Genomic DNA, 20,182 nt, shown 5'->3' on the forward strand with positions numbered 1-20,182 from the left:
GCCGTTCTTAAAGGGGAATATTATCACAACTTCAGAATGATTAAAACCATTAAAAATCAGTTCCCAGTGGCTTATTATATTTTTCGAAGTTTTTTTCAAAATTTTACCCATCACGCAATATCCCTAAAAAAAGCTTCAAAGTGCCTGATTTTAACCATCGTTATAAACACCCGTCCATTTTCCTGTGACGTCACATAGTGGAGCCAACACAAACAAACATGGCGGAAAGAACAGCAAGCTATAGCGACATTAGCTCGGATTCAGACTCGGATTTCAGCGGCTTAAGCGATTCAACAGATTACGAATGTATTGAAACGGATGGTTGTAGTGTGGAGGCAGGTAGCGAAAACGAAATTGAAGAAGAAACTGAAGCTATTGAGCCATATCGGTTTGAACCGTATGCAAGCGAAACCGACGAAAATGACACGACAGCCAGCGACACGGGAGAAAGCGAGGACGAATTTGGCGATTGCCTTCTAACCAACGATTGGTATGTGTTTGTTTGGCATTAAAGGAAACTAACAACTATGAACTAGGTTTACAGCATATGAAATACATTTGGCAACAACATGCACTTTGAGAGTGCAGACAGCCCAATTTTCATCAATTAATATATTCTGTAGACATACTCTCATCCGCGCTCTTTTCCTGAAAGCTGATCTGTCCAGTTTTGGAGTTGATGTCAGCAGGCCAGGGAAGCTAGGGTCGATAGGGGGTTTAGCTCGCTCGTCTGCGGGAACAAACTGCCGCCATTGCTTGCCGTGCTAGCGAGGTCCTTTGTCCCTGAATTGCTCACACACTCCGGCAGATTCAATGGGGGTCTGGCGGCAGATTTCTTTGACTTTATGGTTGGAAATGCATCTGCTTTGAGTGTCGCAGGATATCCACACAATCTTGCCATCTCTGTCGTAGCATAGCTTTCGTCGGTAAAGTGTGCGGAACAAACGTCCAATTTCTTGCCACTTTCCCATCTTTGGGCCACTGGTGCAACTTGAATCCGTCCCTGTTCGTGTTGTTACACCCTCCGACAACACACCGACGAGGCATGATGTCTCCAAGGTACGGAAAACAGTCGAAAAAACGGAAAATAACAGAGCTGATTTGACTCGGTGTTTGAGAAAATGGCGGATTGCTTCCCGATGTGACGCCACGTTGTGACGTCATCGCTCCGAGAGCGAATATTAGAAAGGCGTTTAATTCGCCAAAAATTCACCCATTTAGAGTTCGGAAATCGGTTAAAAAAATATATGGTCTTTTTTTCTGCAACATCAAGGTATATATTGACGCTTACATAGGTCTGGTGATAATGTTCCCCTTTAAATGTTTTCTTTTTTCTATTATCAATAAAACTGATACATTGCCTTTTAAAACAATGTTGGATCCATACCTATCTTCCGGAAGGCCAACTTGTCGAACACATATCAAAGTAATTGAATCTTAGGAATATAAATCGTTACATAAGATTAATCGTTGCAATCCTATTATCATACATTGCTTTATAAAACTACTGTAGTTATTTGTGTTGTTATAGTTACATGTTGAAATTGTGGCGTTTTTAGGGGGCAATTCATTTCAATAGGGGACAGAGATTTGAGATGAGAGTATTTCAGGTTACAAGCTCTGTCACAGAACCAATTGAACTGATACGCCTAGGTATCACTGCATATGGATTGCAGAAGTTATGAATATATTAAGAAAGGTTTTGGGAACTCAGCAAAATCATTCCAAATCCGAACACGTTGACCGGGTTGTATTGGACCCTTCAGCTTCTACAGTATACTCACAACTTCATTTTGACCCTGCTGTCCAACCATAACCCATTGGCCCAATCTCTAGAGCAGTGTTTTTCAACCACTGTGCCGCAGTGGTGTGCCGTGAGAGATTATGTAATTTCACCTATTTGGGTTAAAAAAGAATTTGGCAAACCAGTAATTATAATCCGCAAATAATGTGCCATTGTTGTGTGTCAGTGCTGTCTAGAGCTCGGCAGAGTAACCATGTTATTCTCTTCCATATCAGTAGGTGGCAGCAGGTAGCGAATTGCTTTGTAGACGTTGGGAACATGGTTTGTCATGATCACAGTATGAAGATGACTGCGGGAGGCAGTGTGGAGGTAACAATGTATCTAATGCTTAAACCAAAAATAAACAAAAGGTGAGTGTCCCTAAAAAAATGCATTGAAACTACAACTGAACTGGCTACATAGTGAAGAAAAACAGAATGCTGGACGACAGCAAAGACTTACAGCATGTGGAGCAGAGATGGCGTCCACAAAGTACAAACCCCATTTCCATATGAGTTGGGAAATTGTGTTAGATGTAAATATAAATGGAATACAATGATTTGCAAATCCTTTTCAACCCATATTCAATTGAATGCACTACAAAGACAAGATATTTGATGTTCAAACTCATAAACTTTTTTTTTTTTTTTTGCAAATAATAATTAACTTAGAATTTCATGGCTGCAACACGTGCCAAAGTAGTTGGGAAAGGGCATGTTCACCACTGTGTTTCATGGCCTTTCCTTTTAACAACACTCAGTAAACGTTTGGGAACTGAGGAGACACATTTTTTAAGCTTCTCAGGTGGAATTCTTTCCCATTCTTGCTTGATGTACAGCTTAAGTTGTTCAACTGTCTGGGGTCTCCGTTGTGGTATTTTAGGCTTCATAATGCACCACACATTTTCAATGGGAGACAGGTCTGGACTACAGGCAGGCCAGTCTAGTACCCGCACTCTTTTACTATGAAGCCACGTTGATGTAACACGTGGCTTGGCATTGTCTTGCTGAAATAAGCAGGGGCGTCCATGGTAACGTTGCTTGGATGGCAACATATGTTGCTCCAAAACCTGTATGTACCTTTCAGCATTAATGGCGCCTTCACAGATGTGTAAGTTACCCATGTCTTGGGCACAAATACACCCCCATACCATCACAGATGCTGGCTTTTCAACTTTGCGCCTATAACAATCCGAATGGTTCTTTTCCTCTTTGGTCCGGAGGACACGACGTCCACAGTTTCCAAAAACAATTTGATATGTGGACTCGTCAGACCACAGAACACTTTTCCACTTTGTATCAGTCCATCTTCGATGAGCTCAGGCCCAGCGAAGCCGACGGCGTTTCTGGGTGTTGTTGATAAACGGTTTTCGCCTTGCATAGGAGAGTTTTAACTTGCACTTACAGATGTAGTGACCAACTGTAGTTACTGACAGTGGGTTTCTGAAGTGTTCTTGAGCCCATGTGGTGATATCCTTTACACACTGATGTTGCTTGTTGATGCAGTACCGCCTGAGGGATCGAAGGTCACGGGCTTAGCTTTTTACGTGCAGTAATTTCTCCAGATTCTCTGAACCCTTTGATGATATTACGGACCGTAGATGGTGAAATCCCTAAATTCCTTGCAATAGCTGGTTGAGAAAGGTTTTTCTTAAACCATCCAACAATTTGCTCACGCATTTGTTGACAAAGTGGTGACCCTCGCCCCATCCTTGTTTGTGAATGACTGAGCATTTCATGGAATCTACTTTTATACCCAATCATGGCACCCACCTGTTTCCCATTTGCCTGTTCACCTGTGGGATGTTCCAAATAAGTGTTTGATGAGCATTCCTCAACTTTATCAGTATTTATTGCCACCTTTCCCAACTTATTTGTCACGTGTTGCTGGCATCAAATTCTAAAGTTAATGATTATTTGCAAAAAAAAAAATGTTTATCAGTTTGAACATCAAATATGTTGTCTTTGTAGCATATTCAACTGAATATGGGTTGAAAATGATTTGCAAATCATTGTATTCCGTTTATATTTACATCTAATACAATTTCCCAACTCATATGGAAACGGGGTTTGTACATCCCTACATGACATGACAACAATGTCCACACAAAGAAGGATAGCAACAACTGAAATAGTCTTGATTGCTAAAACAAAGCAGGTGCGAGGAATAGCGCTCAAAGGAAGACATGGAACTGCAACAGGAAAATACCAACAAAACAGGAAACGCCACCAAAATAGGAGCGCAATACACTACACACAGGAAAACACCAACAAACTCAAAATAAGTCACGGCGTGATGTGACAGGTCTTGACAGTACTTTGAGACAAGTATAGTGATGCATGGTTGGTTATGGTTTAAATTCATATTCAACAATTGCGACGACAACTTTTTAATTGTCAGTATCGAGTTCAATTTTTTAATGATTTCTGCTGGTGGTGTGCTCTCTGATTTTTTCAATGAAAAAAATGTGCCTTGTCTCAAAAAGGTGCTTTGTCACATCATAACTCCTAAAGTCATTTTATGACTATGGCATTCACATTGTTTACAGAATGGCTTAAGAAATACTGGTTCTTTAATAAAGACTTTTAAGGAAAAAAATACTGTTCGAGACAATTATGACAGAGAGATTGTAGGAAGAATAACAAGCTATGGATGCAATAAGTGTTTGAAAGACCCACGAAGACATCTTCAGTGAAATGACCCAGTATGAACTTTGATGCAACCATGCTAAAATTGACTTAATCAGAGCACATGTTAACAGCTGGCTGGTGACTGAATATCCTCTTAATGATGGAAAAGGATACCCAGACAGAGTCACAGTTTGTCTTTGGAACAATGTGTATTTCTATTGCGTGTCCCCAGATAGGACTGCTGAAGATCTGTTTTAGCTCAGCTGCTCCACAGAGACAAAGCAACACTAAAATTGCCATTGTTCCAGATGTTATCCTGTTTTTTGTTGATTTTGGACTTCACCGGTGAATGACATTATTTGTTTCTGAACAAACAGAAGAAGGTTAATTTGCTCTGGCGACACATTATCCTACTGAGAACTCGCATTATGCATGTCAGATTTTTAGGTACATCCGTGATTTTAGAAGTATTCTATTTGACTTTTTAAAAATTGTTGTCAACATTCTTATTATAAATGATTTTTTAAAACCTGAGTAAGCACACTTTAAGTTTCCTCCTTGTTTGTAGGTACCGTATTTTCCGCACTATAAGGCGCACCGGATTATTAGCCGCACCTTCAATGAATGGCATATTTCATTACTTTGTCCACCAATAAGCCGCCCCGGACTATAAGCCGCGCCTACGCTGCGCTAAAGGGAATGTCAAAAAAACAGTCAGATAGGTCAGTCAAACTTTAATAATATATTGAAAACCAGCGTTCTAACAACTCTGTCCCAAAATGTACGCAAATGTGCAATCACAAACATAGTAAAATTCAAAATAGTGCAGAGCAATAGCAACATAATGTTGCTCGAACGTTAATGTCACAACACACAAAATAAACATAGCGCTCACTTTCTGAAGTTATTCTTCATTCGTAAATCCTTCGTCTTCGGTGTCCGAAGTGAAAAGTTGGGCAAATGTGAGATCCAAAATGGACGGTTCCGTCTCGTCGAAGTCATCGGAGTCAGTGTCACTGTTATCCAGCAGTTCTGTGAATCCTGCCTTCTGGAAAGCTCGGACCACAGTTGTGACCGAAATATCTGCCCAGGCATTTACGATCCACTGGCAGATGTTGGCGTCGTCTGGCGCTGCCGCCGTCTTAGTGAATGTGTGTTCGCCTTCTGTCATCCATTGTTCCCACGCAGTTAGCAGTCTAGCTTCGAATGCCCTGTTGACACCAATATCTAGTGGCTGGAGGTCTTTTGTCAATCCACCCGGAATGACGGCGAGTATTTAATTAAGCGCGTAAGCGTGTCTCTCAATGTGATGTTATGAGCTAGCAAATATAACAACTACACTACCCAGCATGCAACGATAGTTACGAGCATGCGCGGTAGCCCTGAGAAGCGTTGTTGTATGCTGGCAGTTAGAATGTGGTTATGAGCACGCTGTGAGTAAACGTTGAGAACTCAGTTAACACGCCTCGTCTGCATTATTTATAATTAGACAGACAACACACTTAATAGGAGCCATTTTGGGGTCTTTACATAAACACACAAATGGAAATGAAACGTCACATATCCCAGCATGCACCGCGCGCTTCTTCGTCATCCACTGTTCCCACGCAGTTAGCAGTCTAGCTTCGAATGCCCTGTTGACACCAATATCTAGCGGCTGGAGGTCTTTTGTCAATCCACCCGGAATGACGGCGAGTATTGAATTAAGCGCGTAAGCGTGTCTCTCAATGTGCTGTTATGAGCTAGCAAATATAACAACTACACTACCCAGCATGCAACGATAGTTACGAGCATGCGCGGTAGCCCTGAGAAGCGTTGTTGTATGCTGGGAGTTAGAATGTGGTTATGAGCACGCTGTGAGTAAACGTTGAGAACTCAGTTAACACGCCTCGTCTGCATTATTTATAATTAGACAGACAACACACTTAATAGGAGCCATTTTGGGGTCTTTACATAAACACACAAATGGAAATGAAACGTCACATATCCCAGCATGCACCGCGCACTTCTTCTTCTTCCGGGGGCGGGTGGTTGCTTACAGTACAAGAAGAAGCGCTTCCTGTTCTATGGGGGCGGGTGCTTACCTTGGCGGTTGCTTGCGTAGAAGAAGAAGCGCTTCCTGCTCTACCGGGAAAAAAGATGGCGGCTGTTTACCGAAGTTGCGAGAACGAAACTTTATGAAAATGAATCTTAATATTTATCCATATATAAAGCGCACCGGGTTAAAAGCCGCACTGTCAGCTTTTGAGTAAATTTGTGGTTTTTAGGTGCGGCTAATGGTGCGGAAAATACGGTATATTTGAGCTCATTTAATTCCCTTTACTTATGTCCTCTGTGTATTTAATTTACATTTGCATGTCTCATGACAAATTATCTGTATGTAATTGTGACTGCTTTACTGATAGTTGTTTGCGCGCCATGTTGTTCCAGACCACAGCAAACGTTACCCAGCTTGCAAAGATTGTAATAAATCCATTAGAAGAAGACAGCCTGCCTTTTCTCTAAACTTGGACACACACATGTATACCTTTGGGCATTTTGAGGCAGTAATTTCCAGACGTTATCTCATCCTGTGAGAAGCCTCCATTTTACTAATGATTTCCAATGTTGTGAGAAGCCTCCATTTTACTAATGATTTCCAATGTTGTAAAAATGTGTAGGATACAAATTAAAATATATTTCTGTCAACGAAGATTTGCGTCAACCTTTGATAGTAGGCTAATATAGCTAATATAGACACTTATATCCTGTGTTGCCTTCATTATAACACTTGTATAAGGGTTTTAATTGTTTTGCGGCTCCAGACAGATTGTTTTTATGTATTTTTGGTCCAATATGGCTGTTTCAACATTTTGGGTTGCCAACCCATGCTTTAAGTGCTTAAGCTAAAGGAGCATGTCCGATTAATCCACATTCATAAATGATGTCAGTGATCATTTTTATAATAAATCGAATGAGTACATGCGTTAATGTTATCACCCCTCATGACAGTGAGGCAAAAAATACAAGTAATCTATACAAAAACAAAATAATATAATGACAGCACAATGATGGAATGAGCATACCTCCGGTTGGCCCAGCAGTTTTATCAAATTCTGGGACAAAAAATACGAACAACTGTGGAATATGCTGGGGAGATATTGTGTTTTTCGCCTTTATAGCAGCTTGTCATATTTAGCAGCAGTTCTTGCAATATTGCCTGCTCTTTTCCAGGCAGTTTCTGCTGGCATTTTGTGTGACACAAACCACATGGCGTGTCAGTTAATGTTTTTTCTGTCAAAACTGTTCCTGGGCACAGTGGTTGAGTGACAAGCCCTGTTACCCAACAGCAAGGAGGTTTTTGTGTTTTAATCTGCGTTTATTCAAGCCTGTTTGGAGTTTCCGTGTTCTCCTTGCCCTTACATGACTTTACTTTGGGTACTTTGGGTTAACTCCCTCAGTCGGAAAAAACATGCATCTTTGAAATGTCGGTGTGAATGAGAGTGATTGATTTTTTTGTTTATTCTTAAATCGTGCCCAGGTTTTTTGTGGCCTTAAAAAAATAGTTTGTTTGTGGCCCCGTTTTGGTCTTTAATTTGGTCTTCCAGTGACCCCCTGCCACCCCAAAAGGGACAAGCGGTAGAAAATGGATGGATGGATATTACTCATGTAACACGTTAGGGCGGGGGTCGGCAACCTGCGGCTCTAGAGCCGGCCGCATGCGGCTCTTTAGCGCCGCCCTAGTGGCTCTCTGGAGCTTTTTCAAAAATGTATGAAAAATGGAAAAAGATGAGGGGTAAAAAAAATTTTTTTGTTTTAATATGGTTTCTGTAGGAGGACAAACATGACACAAACCTCCCTAATTGTTATAAATCACACTGTTTATATTAAACATGCTTCACTGATTCGAGTATTTGGCGAGTGCCGTTTTGTCCTACTAATTTTGGCGGTCCTTGAATCCACGTAGTTTGTTTACATGCATAACTTTCTACGACTTTCTAGGACGTGTTTTATGCCACTTCTTTTTCTGTCTTATTTTGTCCACCAAACTTTTAATGATGTGCATGAATGCGCAAAGGTGAGTTTTGTTGATGTTATTGACTTGTGTGGAGTGCTAATCAGACATATTTTGGTCACTGCATGACTGCAAGCTAATCGATGCTAACAAGCTATTTAGGCTAGCTATATGTACATATTGCATCATTATGCCTCATTTGTAGCTATATTTGAGCTCATTTAGTTTCCTTTAAGTCCTCTTAATTCAATGTATATCTCATAACACACTATCTGTATGTAATATGGCTTTTAATTTGTTGCGGCTCCAGACAGATTTGTTTTTGTATTTTTGGTCCAATATGGCTCTTTCAACATTTTGGGTTGCCGACCCCAGCGCTAGGGGCTAGGGCTGACTGCAGCTTAGTCGTCCCTTGCCACATCGAGCTTTGACGTTTGCGGCTTGTAAAGGTGACAATTTGGCTGTTATTTAATGTTTAGGGGGCTGTAAAAATAAAACACATTAAAAAAGTTGTAAACATGTTTTTAATCGTGAATTGACAAAACCCAAAACCAGTGAAGTTGGCACGTTTTGTAAATCGTAAATAAAAACAGACTACAATTATTTGCTAATCCTTTTCAACCTATATTCAATTGAATAGACAGCAAAGACAAGATACTTAACGTTCGAACTGGAAAATGTTGTTATTTTTTGCAAATATTAGCCCATTTGGAATTTGATAACTGCAACATGTTTCAAAAAAGCTGGCACATGTGGCAAAAAAGACTGAGAAAGTAGAGGAATGCCCACCAAACATTTATTTGGAGCATCCCACAGGTGAACAGGCTAATTGGGAACAGGTGGGTGCCATGATTGGGTATAAAACCAACTTCCATGAAATGCTCAGTCATTCACAAACAAGGATGGGGCGAGGGTCACCACTTTGTGAACAAATGCGTGAGCAAATTGTCGAACAGTTTAAGAACAACATTTCTCAACGAGCTATCGCAAGGAATTTAGGGATTTCACCATCAAAAGGTTCCGAGAATCTGGAGAAATCACTGCACGTAAGCGGCTAAGCCCGTGACCTTCGATCCCTCAGGCTGTACTGAATCAAAAATCGACATCAGTGTGTAATGGATATCACCACATGGGCTCAGAAACACTTCAGAAAACCACTGTCAGTAACTACAGTTTGTCGCGACATCTGTAAGTGCAAGTTAAAACTATACTATACAAAGCCAAAGCCATTTATCAACAACACCCAGAAACGCCGCCGGCTTTGCTGGGCCCGAGCTCGTCTAAAATGGACTGATACAAAGTGTAAAAGTGTTCTGTGGTCTGACGAGTCCACATATCAAATTGTTTTTGGAAACTGTGGACGTTGTATCCTCCATGAACAAAGAGGGAGAGAAAAAAAATCCGGATTGTTAAAGGTGCACAGTTCAAAAGCCAGCATCTGTGATGGTATGGGGATGTATTAGTGCCCAAGACATGGGTAACTTACACATCTGTGAAGGCACCATTAATGCTGAAAGGTACATACAGGTTTTGGAGCAACATAGTTTGCCATCCAAGCAACGTTATCATGGACGCCCCTGCTTATTTCAGCAAGACATTGCTAAGCCACATGTTACAACAGTGTGGCTTTGTAGTAAACGAGTGTGGGTACTAGGCTGGCCTTCCTGTAGTGCAGACCTGTCATTGAAAATGTGTGGCGCATTATGAAGCCTAAAATACCACAACAGAGACCCCAGACTGTTGAACAACGTAAGCTGTACATCAAGCAAGAATGGAAAATAATTCCACCTGAAAAGCTTAAAAAATTGGTTTCCTCAGTTCCCAAATGTTTACTGAGTCTTGTTAAAAGGTAGCACAGTGGTAAAAATGCCACTGTGGCAATATTTTTGCAATGTGTTGCTGTCATTCTAAGTTAATGATTATTTGCAAAACAAAATTATATTTCTCAGTTCGAACATTACATATCTTGTCTTTGCAGTCTATTCAATTGAATATAAGTTGAAAAGGATTTGCAAATCTTTGTATTCTGTTTTTATTTACAAATTACACAACGGGCCAACCTCACTGGTTTTGGGTTTTGTATATGAACCAGGCCTGGAACCAGTTAAAAACAATCAACAAGGGTTTACTGTGCAGTTGGGAAGGGATTCATATAGCCCCATTTCTGGGTGGATCTCGTGTGAGAGGAAGGGGTGTGGAGGTATTAATCATTTTGCAATGCAGCCTTCTAAAAATGATGGAAAGCCCCACTCTGACGCTGTGGTCAAAGTTGGAACTGCCACAAAACACATTTTAAGATATTCAACACTTAACTGCCATCTGGCGGCTAAAGTGGAGAGTGCACACTCCATGTTTGTCACGTTTCATGTGTCAGGTAAACCGTAAGGAATGGGGCTGTATAAATCCCCTTCCTGCTGTATTTCTCTTGGCGACCAGAAGTAGATTTGTCTATGCATGAAAGACACAACCAACAAAAATGGAGTTCAAGTACCGTATTTTTCGGAGTATAAGTTGCACCGGAGTATAAGACGCACCTGCTGAAAATGCATAATAAAGAAGGAAAAAAACATATATAAGTCGCACTGGAGTATAAGTCGCATTTTTGGGGGAAATTTATTTGATAAAACCCAACACCAAGAATAAACATTTGAAAGGCAATTTAAAATAAATAAAGAATAGTGAACAACAGGCTGAATAAGTGTACGTTATATGACGCATAAATAACCAACTGAGAACGTGCCTGGTATGTTAACGTAACATATTATGGTAAGAGTCATTCAAATAACTATAACATATAGAACATGCTACACTTTTACCCAACAATCTGTCACTCCTAATCGCTAAATCCCATGAAATCTTATACGTCTAGTCTCTTACGTGAATGAGCTAAATAATATTATTTGATATTTTACGGTAATGTGTTAATTATTTCACACATAAGTCGCTCCTGAGTATAAGTCGCAACCCGGCCAACTTATGAAAAAAACTGCGACTTATAGTGCGAAAAAAACGGTATGTTTATAATTTCATATTATTAAATAATGTATTTTATATATATGTTTAAGTTATGTAAAGATTTGTACAGTGTTTGTCGTAAAAAATCACGCATGGATGATAAACAAAAATGCTTTATTGACAATTAAAATTCAGTTAAATACAATAGTTTCAAAAGTCATGTGTTTATATTCCAGATGATGTCCAATAGTTCAGAACCACAAATTTATTAACTGATTATTTGAAAAGTAGGTGTGAATGAGAGTGAGTTCCTTTCTGAGCTGCCACCTGATCGTGGTAGAGGAGTTTGCGTGCCCCAATGATCCTAAGAACTATGCCCCCTGGTAGGGTCTCCCAATGCAAACGGGTCATAGGTGATGGACCAGACAAAGAGCAGCTTGAAAACATTCATGAAGAAGAGAAAATGATGACCCTGGACGTGGGTCAACTTGGCGCCCCCTTTAGAGCCAGGCCCGGAGGTGGGGCTCGATGGCGAGCACCTGGTGGCTGGCCCTGTCCCCATGAGGCCTAACCGGGCACAGCCCGAAGAGGCAGCGTGGAACCCCCTCCAATGGGTTCACCACTCATAGGAAGGGGCATAAAGGTCAGGTGCAGTGTGAGATAGGGCCCTTGGTGGTCCGATCCTCGGCTACAGAAGCTAGCTCTTGGGACGTGGAACGTCACCTCGCTGGAGGGGAATGAACCTGAGCTGATGTGTGAGGTGGAGAAGTTCCGACTGGTCTCACTTCAAAGCACAGCAAGGGCTCTGGAACCAGTCCTCTCAAAAGGGACAGGGGCAGTGTGGTTTTCATATTGGTCGTGGAAATGTGGACCAGCTCTATATTCTCGGTAGGGTCCTTGAGGGTGAGTTTGCCCAACCAGTGTGCTTTGTGGACTTGGAGAAGGCATTAGACCGTATGCAATGGGAAGTTCTGTGGGGAGTGCTCAGAGAGTATGGGGTATCGGACTGTCTGATTGTGGCGATGGGTTCCCTGTATGATCGGTGTCAGAGCTTTGTTTGCATTGCTGGCAGTAAGTTGGACCCGTTTTCAGTGATGGTTGGACTCCTCCAAGGCTGCCCGTTGTCTTTTCTAGGCGCTGTCAGGTCGTTGAGGGAAAATCTGGTTTGGTTGCTGCAGGATTAGATCTCTGCTTTTTGCAGATGATGTGGTGCTGATGGCTTCATGTGGCCAGGATCTTTAGCTCTCAATGGATCGGTTCGCAGTCGAGTGTGAAGCGACTGGGATTAAAATCAGCACTTCCAAATCCGAGTCCATGGTTCTCGCCCGTAAAAGTGTGGAGTGCCATCTTCGGGTTGGGGAAGAGAGCGCCTCGGAATCCCCCGGGAGAAGATGGACGAAGTGGCTGGGGAAAAAGAAGCCTGGGCTTCTCTGATTAGGCTGCTGCCCCCGCGACCCAGATAAACTGAAGAAGGTAATAATTGTTTATGACAACTTTTTATATTAGTATTTAGGTATTTAATAATGATTAGCTTACTCATCGGTCTATTTATGTATTTACTGATTTATTATTTTATTTATGTTTGTCTTACATAATTAGTAGTTAGTAACAAATAAGTTGCTACGATACGAAAAGGGGTAGGATTAAATACAATCTGCTTCTTTCTACTCCGCTGTAACGAGAAACTGTAATTATGTGGTGTATCATTTTGTAATTGAATGCAAAACCATAGCCATACTTAACCATAACCAAAGTGCATATGAAAAGGTAAAAAAAAAATAGGTTAATAGGTCCAAGAGGAAAGAAAAGTGTTGGATATCTCCTATGCTTCTTTGGCATTAATTGAACAAGTAACAAAACACAATAAATGGGCAACCCACCATCCCCCCACCCTCCAAATAAAGCAAAAACAATGTTCTTTAAACAGTATGGGCCTAATCTACTCAAGTTTGTGTGTATTAAAACACATACAAACTTGATAGTGCTTGCAAAGCTAATCTATTAGAGTGAATATGCAAAATATATGCTGATTATCAGAACGCCCACAATGCTGGGAGGGGAGATGCAAATCTAATCAAATCAGCACGCAGAATGTGATTTATCAAAGCTGAAACATTTCTGCAGTTGCTATTTAAAACTGACACAGCTACACACATTTGGCTGTGAGAAAGGAGGTCCGCCTGACAGGGAATCATTTGCCATATGTGTGCGTGTCAATATATTTGGACTGTCATAAATAAAAAAATATTAGATATAGCATCTATTAAGCAATATATAATATTATAGCTTCTGGATGATTTAAATGGCTGAATACAACACATTTAGTTGATGTGTTTTAGTGTCTATTTTTTTTTTTTTTTAATAGCATTCTTTTTTTATTACAGGAAATATAATTTCAAAATTGTAAAAAGTCTTGCAACATGCATTTTCCTGCGCTTGGATCATTCCAAACGCATGGATGTGCTGCAGTGTTGTGATGGTCCGACACTTCCCTGCAGAGTGCGCCATTCCATCGTAATCACAATAGTTTTGGTTTTCTCGATTCTATATTGCAGAAAATGGGTTACAGATTATATAGATGTGTGCTGCTTGTTCAACATTGCGTTCAGGTTGGAGAGCATAATAACAAATGTGGAGGGAATGTTGGAGGGGAATATCCGTTTCCATGGGCACAGAAGGCCAGTTGCACATGCAATTAGCTCGTTTTAATAAGACACCATTTTTGAACTTGTTGTCAATTGTACACACAGTCTTAGTAAATCACACACAACACGCCCACAAATAAAGTAAAATTTTTACAATTTGCACACGCTGTTTAGCACGTGTTATTTAGATCTTAATAGATCATGCCCTATATGTTTAAAGGGGAACATTATCACCAGACCTATGTAAGCGTCAATATATACCTTGATGTTGCAGAAAAAAGACCATATATTTTTTTAACCGATTTCCGAACTCTAAATGGGTGAATTTTGGCGAATTAAACGCCTTTCTATTATTCGCCCTTGGAGTGATGACGTCACAACGTGACGTCACATCGGGAAGCAATCCGCCATTTTCTCAAACACAGAGTCAAATCAGCTCTGTTATTTTCCGTTTTTTCGACTGTTTTCCGTACTTTGGAGACATCATGCCTCGTCGGTGTGTTGTCGGAGGGTGTAACAACACGAACAGGGACGGATTCAAGTTGCACAAGTAACCCAAAGATGCGAAAGTGGCAAGAAATTGGACGTTTGTTCAGCACACTTTACCGACGAAAGCTTTGCTACGACAGAGATGGCAAGAATGTGTGGATATCCTGCGACACTCAAAGCAGATGCATTTCCAACGATAAAGTCAAAGAAATCTGCCGCCAGACCCACAGGAAAAGAGAGGGGATGAGGGTATGTCTACAGAATGTATTAATTGATGAAAACTGGGCTGTCTGCACTCTCAAAGTGCATGTTGTTGCCAAATGTATTTAATATGCTGTAAACCTAGTTCATAGTTGTTAGTTTCCTTTAATGCCAAACAAACACATACCAATCGTTGGTTAGAAGACGATCGCCGAATTCGTCCTCGCTTTCTCCTGTGTCGCTGGCTGTCGTGTCGTTTTCGTCGGTTTCGCTTGCATACGGTTCAAACCGACATGGCTCAATAGCTTCAGTTTCTTCTTCAATTTCGTTTTCGCTACCTGCCTCCACACTACAACCATCCGTTTCAATAGATTCGTAATCTGTTGAATCGCTTAAGCCGCTGAAATCCGAGTCTGAATCCGAGCTAATATCGCTATAAACTTGCTGTTCTATCCGCCATGTTTGTTTGTATCGGCATCACTATGTGGCGTCACAGGAAAATGGACGGGTGTTTATAACGATGGTTAAAATCAGGCACTTTGAAGCTTTTTTTAGGCATATTGCGTGATGGGTAAAATTTTGAAAAAAACTTCGAAAAATAAAATAAGCCACTGGGAACTGATTTTTAATGGTTTCAACCCTTCTGAAATTGTGATAATGTTCCCCTTTAAGAAAATATTTGGCTACAACTTATTTCTCAAATAGTACCGTTGTTTTACAAATACAATTAAAACATTGCTCAATTAGCAGTTATCTCCATGGGCTTTTGAATGGACGCGGCCACGATGTTGGTGAACTGTACTAACTGTACTATCACAATTCAGTCCATCAAAGTAGAACAAGCAAACACCTGCGGAGGATGACGACCACGACCCTGAACAGAATACATGTTGTTGAAAATAAACATCATAGAGCGGGTCTGGATTAGTATTTGCCTCATCCCTCACTTAAAGCGTGAGTGAAGAATGTGAGAAGAATGCACTACCGACCCGATACGACCTGATAAGTCCGAAAGAGAAAGAGATGATACAGTATTATCGGCTCACTGATACTACCTGGTGATTGTTTGAGCACACTGCAGCTATTCCTGGATACTCCTTAGGAGGCTGCTAAACAAAATGTTTTACCTTTATTCTGGCTATGCTCTCCTCACAGGTTTTAGAGAGAGCGCCTTCGCATACGCCATAGCAGCAGCAGGTGTGGTGCACGCCGTGGCCAACGCCTGCTCCATGGGCAAACTGAAGGCCTGCAGCTGTGACGAGAAGCGCCGCGGCGACGAGGAAGCCTTCCGCATCAAACTTCACCGCTTGCAACTGGAGGCCATCAATCGAGGGAAGGGAATGGTACACGGCGTCATGGAGCACTTCCCTGCCGAGCTTCCCGGACCCCAGGACTCCTGGGAGTGGGGTGGCTGCAGTCCTGATGTGGAATTCGGAGAAAAATTCTCACGGGACTTTCTGGATGCCCGTGAGACCTACAGAGACATCCATGCTCGAATGAGGCTTCATAACAACCGAGTTGGCAGACAGGTGAGTCTAGTAATACTATCTTGTGATATTTCTAAATTTAAATGTACTAAGGTTGGCCAAATTTGTACTCAACCCAAATGTTATTTATTATAATTTTGTATTTTGGATGTATATATACAAACAATTTGGCAGCAAAACAGGCCCAGAGCATAATACTACCACCACCATGCTTGACGGTAGGTGTGGTGTTCATGGGATTAAAGGCCTCACTTTCCACTTCCAAATATATTACTAGGTATTGTGGCCAAACAGCTAAATTTTTGTTTTATTTTTGTTTGATCTGCCTAAATGGATGGCTAACTCAGGCTAGAATTAACGTTTTGGAATGGCCTTCCCAAAGTCCTGACTTCAACGTGTGGACAATGCTGAGGAAACAAGTCCGTGTCACAAAACCAACACATTTAGCTGAACTGCACCAATTTTGTCAAGAGGAGTGGTCAAAAATCCAACCAGAAGCTTGCCAGAAGTTTGTGGATGGCTACCAAAAGCGCCTTATTGCAGTGAAACTTGCCAAGGGACATGTAACCAAATATTAACATTGCTGTATGTATACTTTTGAGCCAGCAGATTTGGTCACATTTTCAGTAGACTCATAATCAATTCATAAATGTACCAAACTTCATGAATGTTTTTTGTGACCAACAAGTATGTGCTCCAATCACTCTATCACAAAAAAATAAGAGTTTATAAATATTGGAAACTCAAGACAGCCATGACTATATGTTCTTTATAAGTGTATGTAAACTATTGGTTAAGGGTTTATAAACCGGAGTGAACAAATCAATGGATGGATTAATAGATCTACTCCAGTGGTTCTAATCGAGTGGTTCTTAACCTGGGTTCGAGCGAACCCTAGGGATTCGGTGAGTCAGTCTCAGGGGTTCGACTGAGCCTCTGCCGTGGAGGTCAAGACACACCGGACTTATCGTGTAAATAAAAAATTCTCCCTATCGGCTTTATGGATACGGCAACAGCAGAAGTCAGACTGATTTGCATGTGTGTAATTTGTTGTGAGTTCATGCACTGTGTTGGTTTTGTTCTTTGAACAAGGTGATGTTGATGCACGGTTAATTGTGTGCACCAGGAAAAATACATAACTTTGTATTGAATTTGAAAAAAATACATTTTATTTTTCTCTAAAGAAGGGTTCGGTGAATCTCCAACAAGGTTAAGAACCACTGATCTAATCAAAGAGCTGTATCAAATATGCTGCCTTTACAAATAGGGTAATAGTCTGTTTTGATTGAACCTTAATTATTATTGCAATAGTTTACAATAGTTCTGGCACTGCATCATTGTAAAAATTGTTTCAGCTAAACTTAGTCAGTTGTTTGAGAGAGTCGCCCAAAATATTTGCTTATTTAGGTATAAGTTTTTACTTAATATTAGGTACAGTATATGTTTTTACCTAATATTACTTTTGTTTGTTTTGTACACACACATACAGTGTATTGTAGATCAGAGGTCTTCAAACTACAGCCTGCGGGCCAAGTGCCACAATGGGAGATCCATCCGTCCATTTCCTACCGCTTGTCCCTCTCGGGGTTCCCATATTAATGAAAGTTGAATGACTGCAAGTGTGCTGCCAGCGAATGGACAAATTAGTCAATGAACAAGAATATTATACCCCAATCTCACATACACTATATTGCCAAAAGTATTTGGCCACCTGTCTTGACTCACATATGAACTTGAAGTGCCATCCCATTCCTAACCCATAGGGTTCAATATGATGTTGGTCCACCTTTTGCAGCTATTACAGCTTCAACTCTTCTGGGAAGGCTGTCCACAAGGTTGCGGAGTGTGTTTATAGGAATCTTCGACCATTATTTTGGTCGAGAAGGCCTGGCTCTCAGTCTCCCTTCTGATTCATCCCAAAGGTGTTCCATCTGGTTCAGGTTAGGACTCTGTGCAGGCCAGTCAAGTTCATCCACACCAGACTCTGTCATCCATGTCTTTATGGACCTTACTTTGTTCACTGGTGCACAGTCATGTTGGAAGACGCTGGAAATCACTGAGCTCCTGAGAGCAGCCCATTTTTTCAAAAATGTTTGTAGAAACAGTCTCCATGCCTAAGTGCTTGATTTTATACACCTGTGGTGATAAGGACACGTGATTCTGATCATTTGGATGGGTGGCCAAATACTTTTGGCAATATAGTGTACGTAGAATCAATAAATAGGTACCATATAGACAACTTTTCCCAACCATAGTGGAAATTATTTTAAAATAAACACAGAAAGTTAACACATGTGCTAGACAGCACACAACCTGACCATTGAACTATTCTGGACATTATAAAAAAAAATATCTAAGCATTGTACACAATTCTAAACTACACCCATATAAATCCATTACAAAGCATGATGGGTAAAATGCAAAACACTCTTTCTCCACACTTGGACATGTTTGGTGCATTTTAGCTGTGTTTGATGTTACGGATTGATCACAATACTTTAAGGAGGTTGTCAGGGAGGTAAACAAGGTGGGAATGATTCACATACTCTTAATATTCAATGTTTTATCGTTTATACTTGGTAAAACCAGTTCAAGTTATGTGTTGTCGTTCAGCTTGTTAATTACTGCTATAACAAACTGTAGTGTTTCTGATCATTGCCTGATAATATTGTAAATCATACATCTCTTTTATTTGTACAAAATGATCGTTTTACATTAGAATCTGCCTGTGTTCCATATGACAGCGTCTTGGTGAGTTCCCCCAAAAATCAGCCTTTATCGCAGGGCGTACTGTATTTTTATATGTTTATCATGTTTGGCAAACTTCCCTCTTCAATTTGGTATTACATTTATATGCAAACTTAAACCATTGCAATCGCCGCTCCCGTGTGAAAACATCTGTTTCAACTTGATCAGCGCACGCACACACACACTCTCACAGTTGATCACAATGAGTTGGAATAAATAATGAGAAAGAAACAGACATTTTTCCTTAAAATTGTAACTACAAGTTATTGTAGCATTTTTTTATCCAGTTCTGAAGTTAGTGTGGTGATTTTCCGGACTATAGAGCACACCGGTATATTATTAGAGCGCTTGTGAGGGGGTAGCAGGGCTGCCACCGTATGCAGAAGCCAGTCAGGTCAACCAGTTTCCCCCAGAGATGTCAATCTTGTCCTGGGCCCTCAGCGTCCGGTCCAAGTTTACGGTAACACTTTAGTATAGGGAACATATGAACCATTAATTAGTTGCTTATTAACATAGGGTTAGGGTTAGGGCTAGGGTAAGAGTTAGGGTCAGGGTCAGGGATAGGGGTAGGGGTAGGGGTAGGGTTAGGGTTAGGATTAGGGTTGGGGTTGGGGTTAGTAGGGTTAGGGTTAGGTAAGACTCTTAGTTAATGGCTTACCGGTTGTATAATAAGGCCATGCAGAATAAGTACTTAATAATAACAAATTAACAGCCAATATGTTACTAATTTGCATGTTAATAAGCAACTAATTAATAGTTCATATGTTCCCCATACTAAAGTGTTACCAAGTTGACTCATGTCTCTCTGATTAATAAATACATGACTCTTATTTTTATGATACGCAGAGGTCCTATATAAACTAGGAGAGGCAATTCCTTAAAGGGGAACATTATCTTCAGACCTATGTAAGCGTCAATATATACCTTGATGTTGCAGAAAAAAGACCATATATTTTTTTAACTGATTTCCGAACTCTAAATGGGTGAATTTTGGCGAATTAAACGCCTTTCTAATATTCGCTCTCGGAGCGATGACGTCACAACGTGACGTCACATCGGGAAGCAATCCGCCATTTTCTCAAACACCGAGTCAAATCAGCTCTGTTATTTTCCGTTTTTTTGACTGTTTTCCGTACCTTGGAGACATCATGCCTCGTCGGTGTGTTGTCGAAAGGTGTAACAACACGAACAGGGACGGATTCATGTTGCACCAGTGGCCCAAAGATGCGAAAGTGGCAAGAAATTGGACG

The 20,182-nt window shown here is 40.8% G+C and overlaps 1 protein-coding gene across 1 annotated transcript in view; it reads left to right on the forward strand.

Moving 5' to 3' along the window:
- wnt10a (wingless-type MMTV integration site family, member 10a) overlaps positions 1-20,182 on the forward strand; it is a 120,124-nt gene that overhangs the window by 37,447 nt on the left and 62,495 nt on the right. The window contains exon 3 of the mRNA XM_061926494.2: positions 15,853-16,226. Within this exon, the coding sequence (XP_061782478.1) occupies positions 15,853-16,226 (374 nt within the window). The remainder of the gene's footprint in view (positions 1-15,852; positions 16,227-20,182) is intronic.

The sequence above is a fragment of the Nerophis lumbriciformis genome, linkage group LG31 (assembly GCF_033978685.3).
Source record: "Nerophis lumbriciformis linkage group LG31, RoL_Nlum_v2.1, whole genome shotgun sequence".
Classification (NCBI taxonomy): domain Eukaryota; kingdom Metazoa; phylum Chordata; class Actinopteri; order Syngnathiformes; family Syngnathidae; genus Nerophis; species Nerophis lumbriciformis.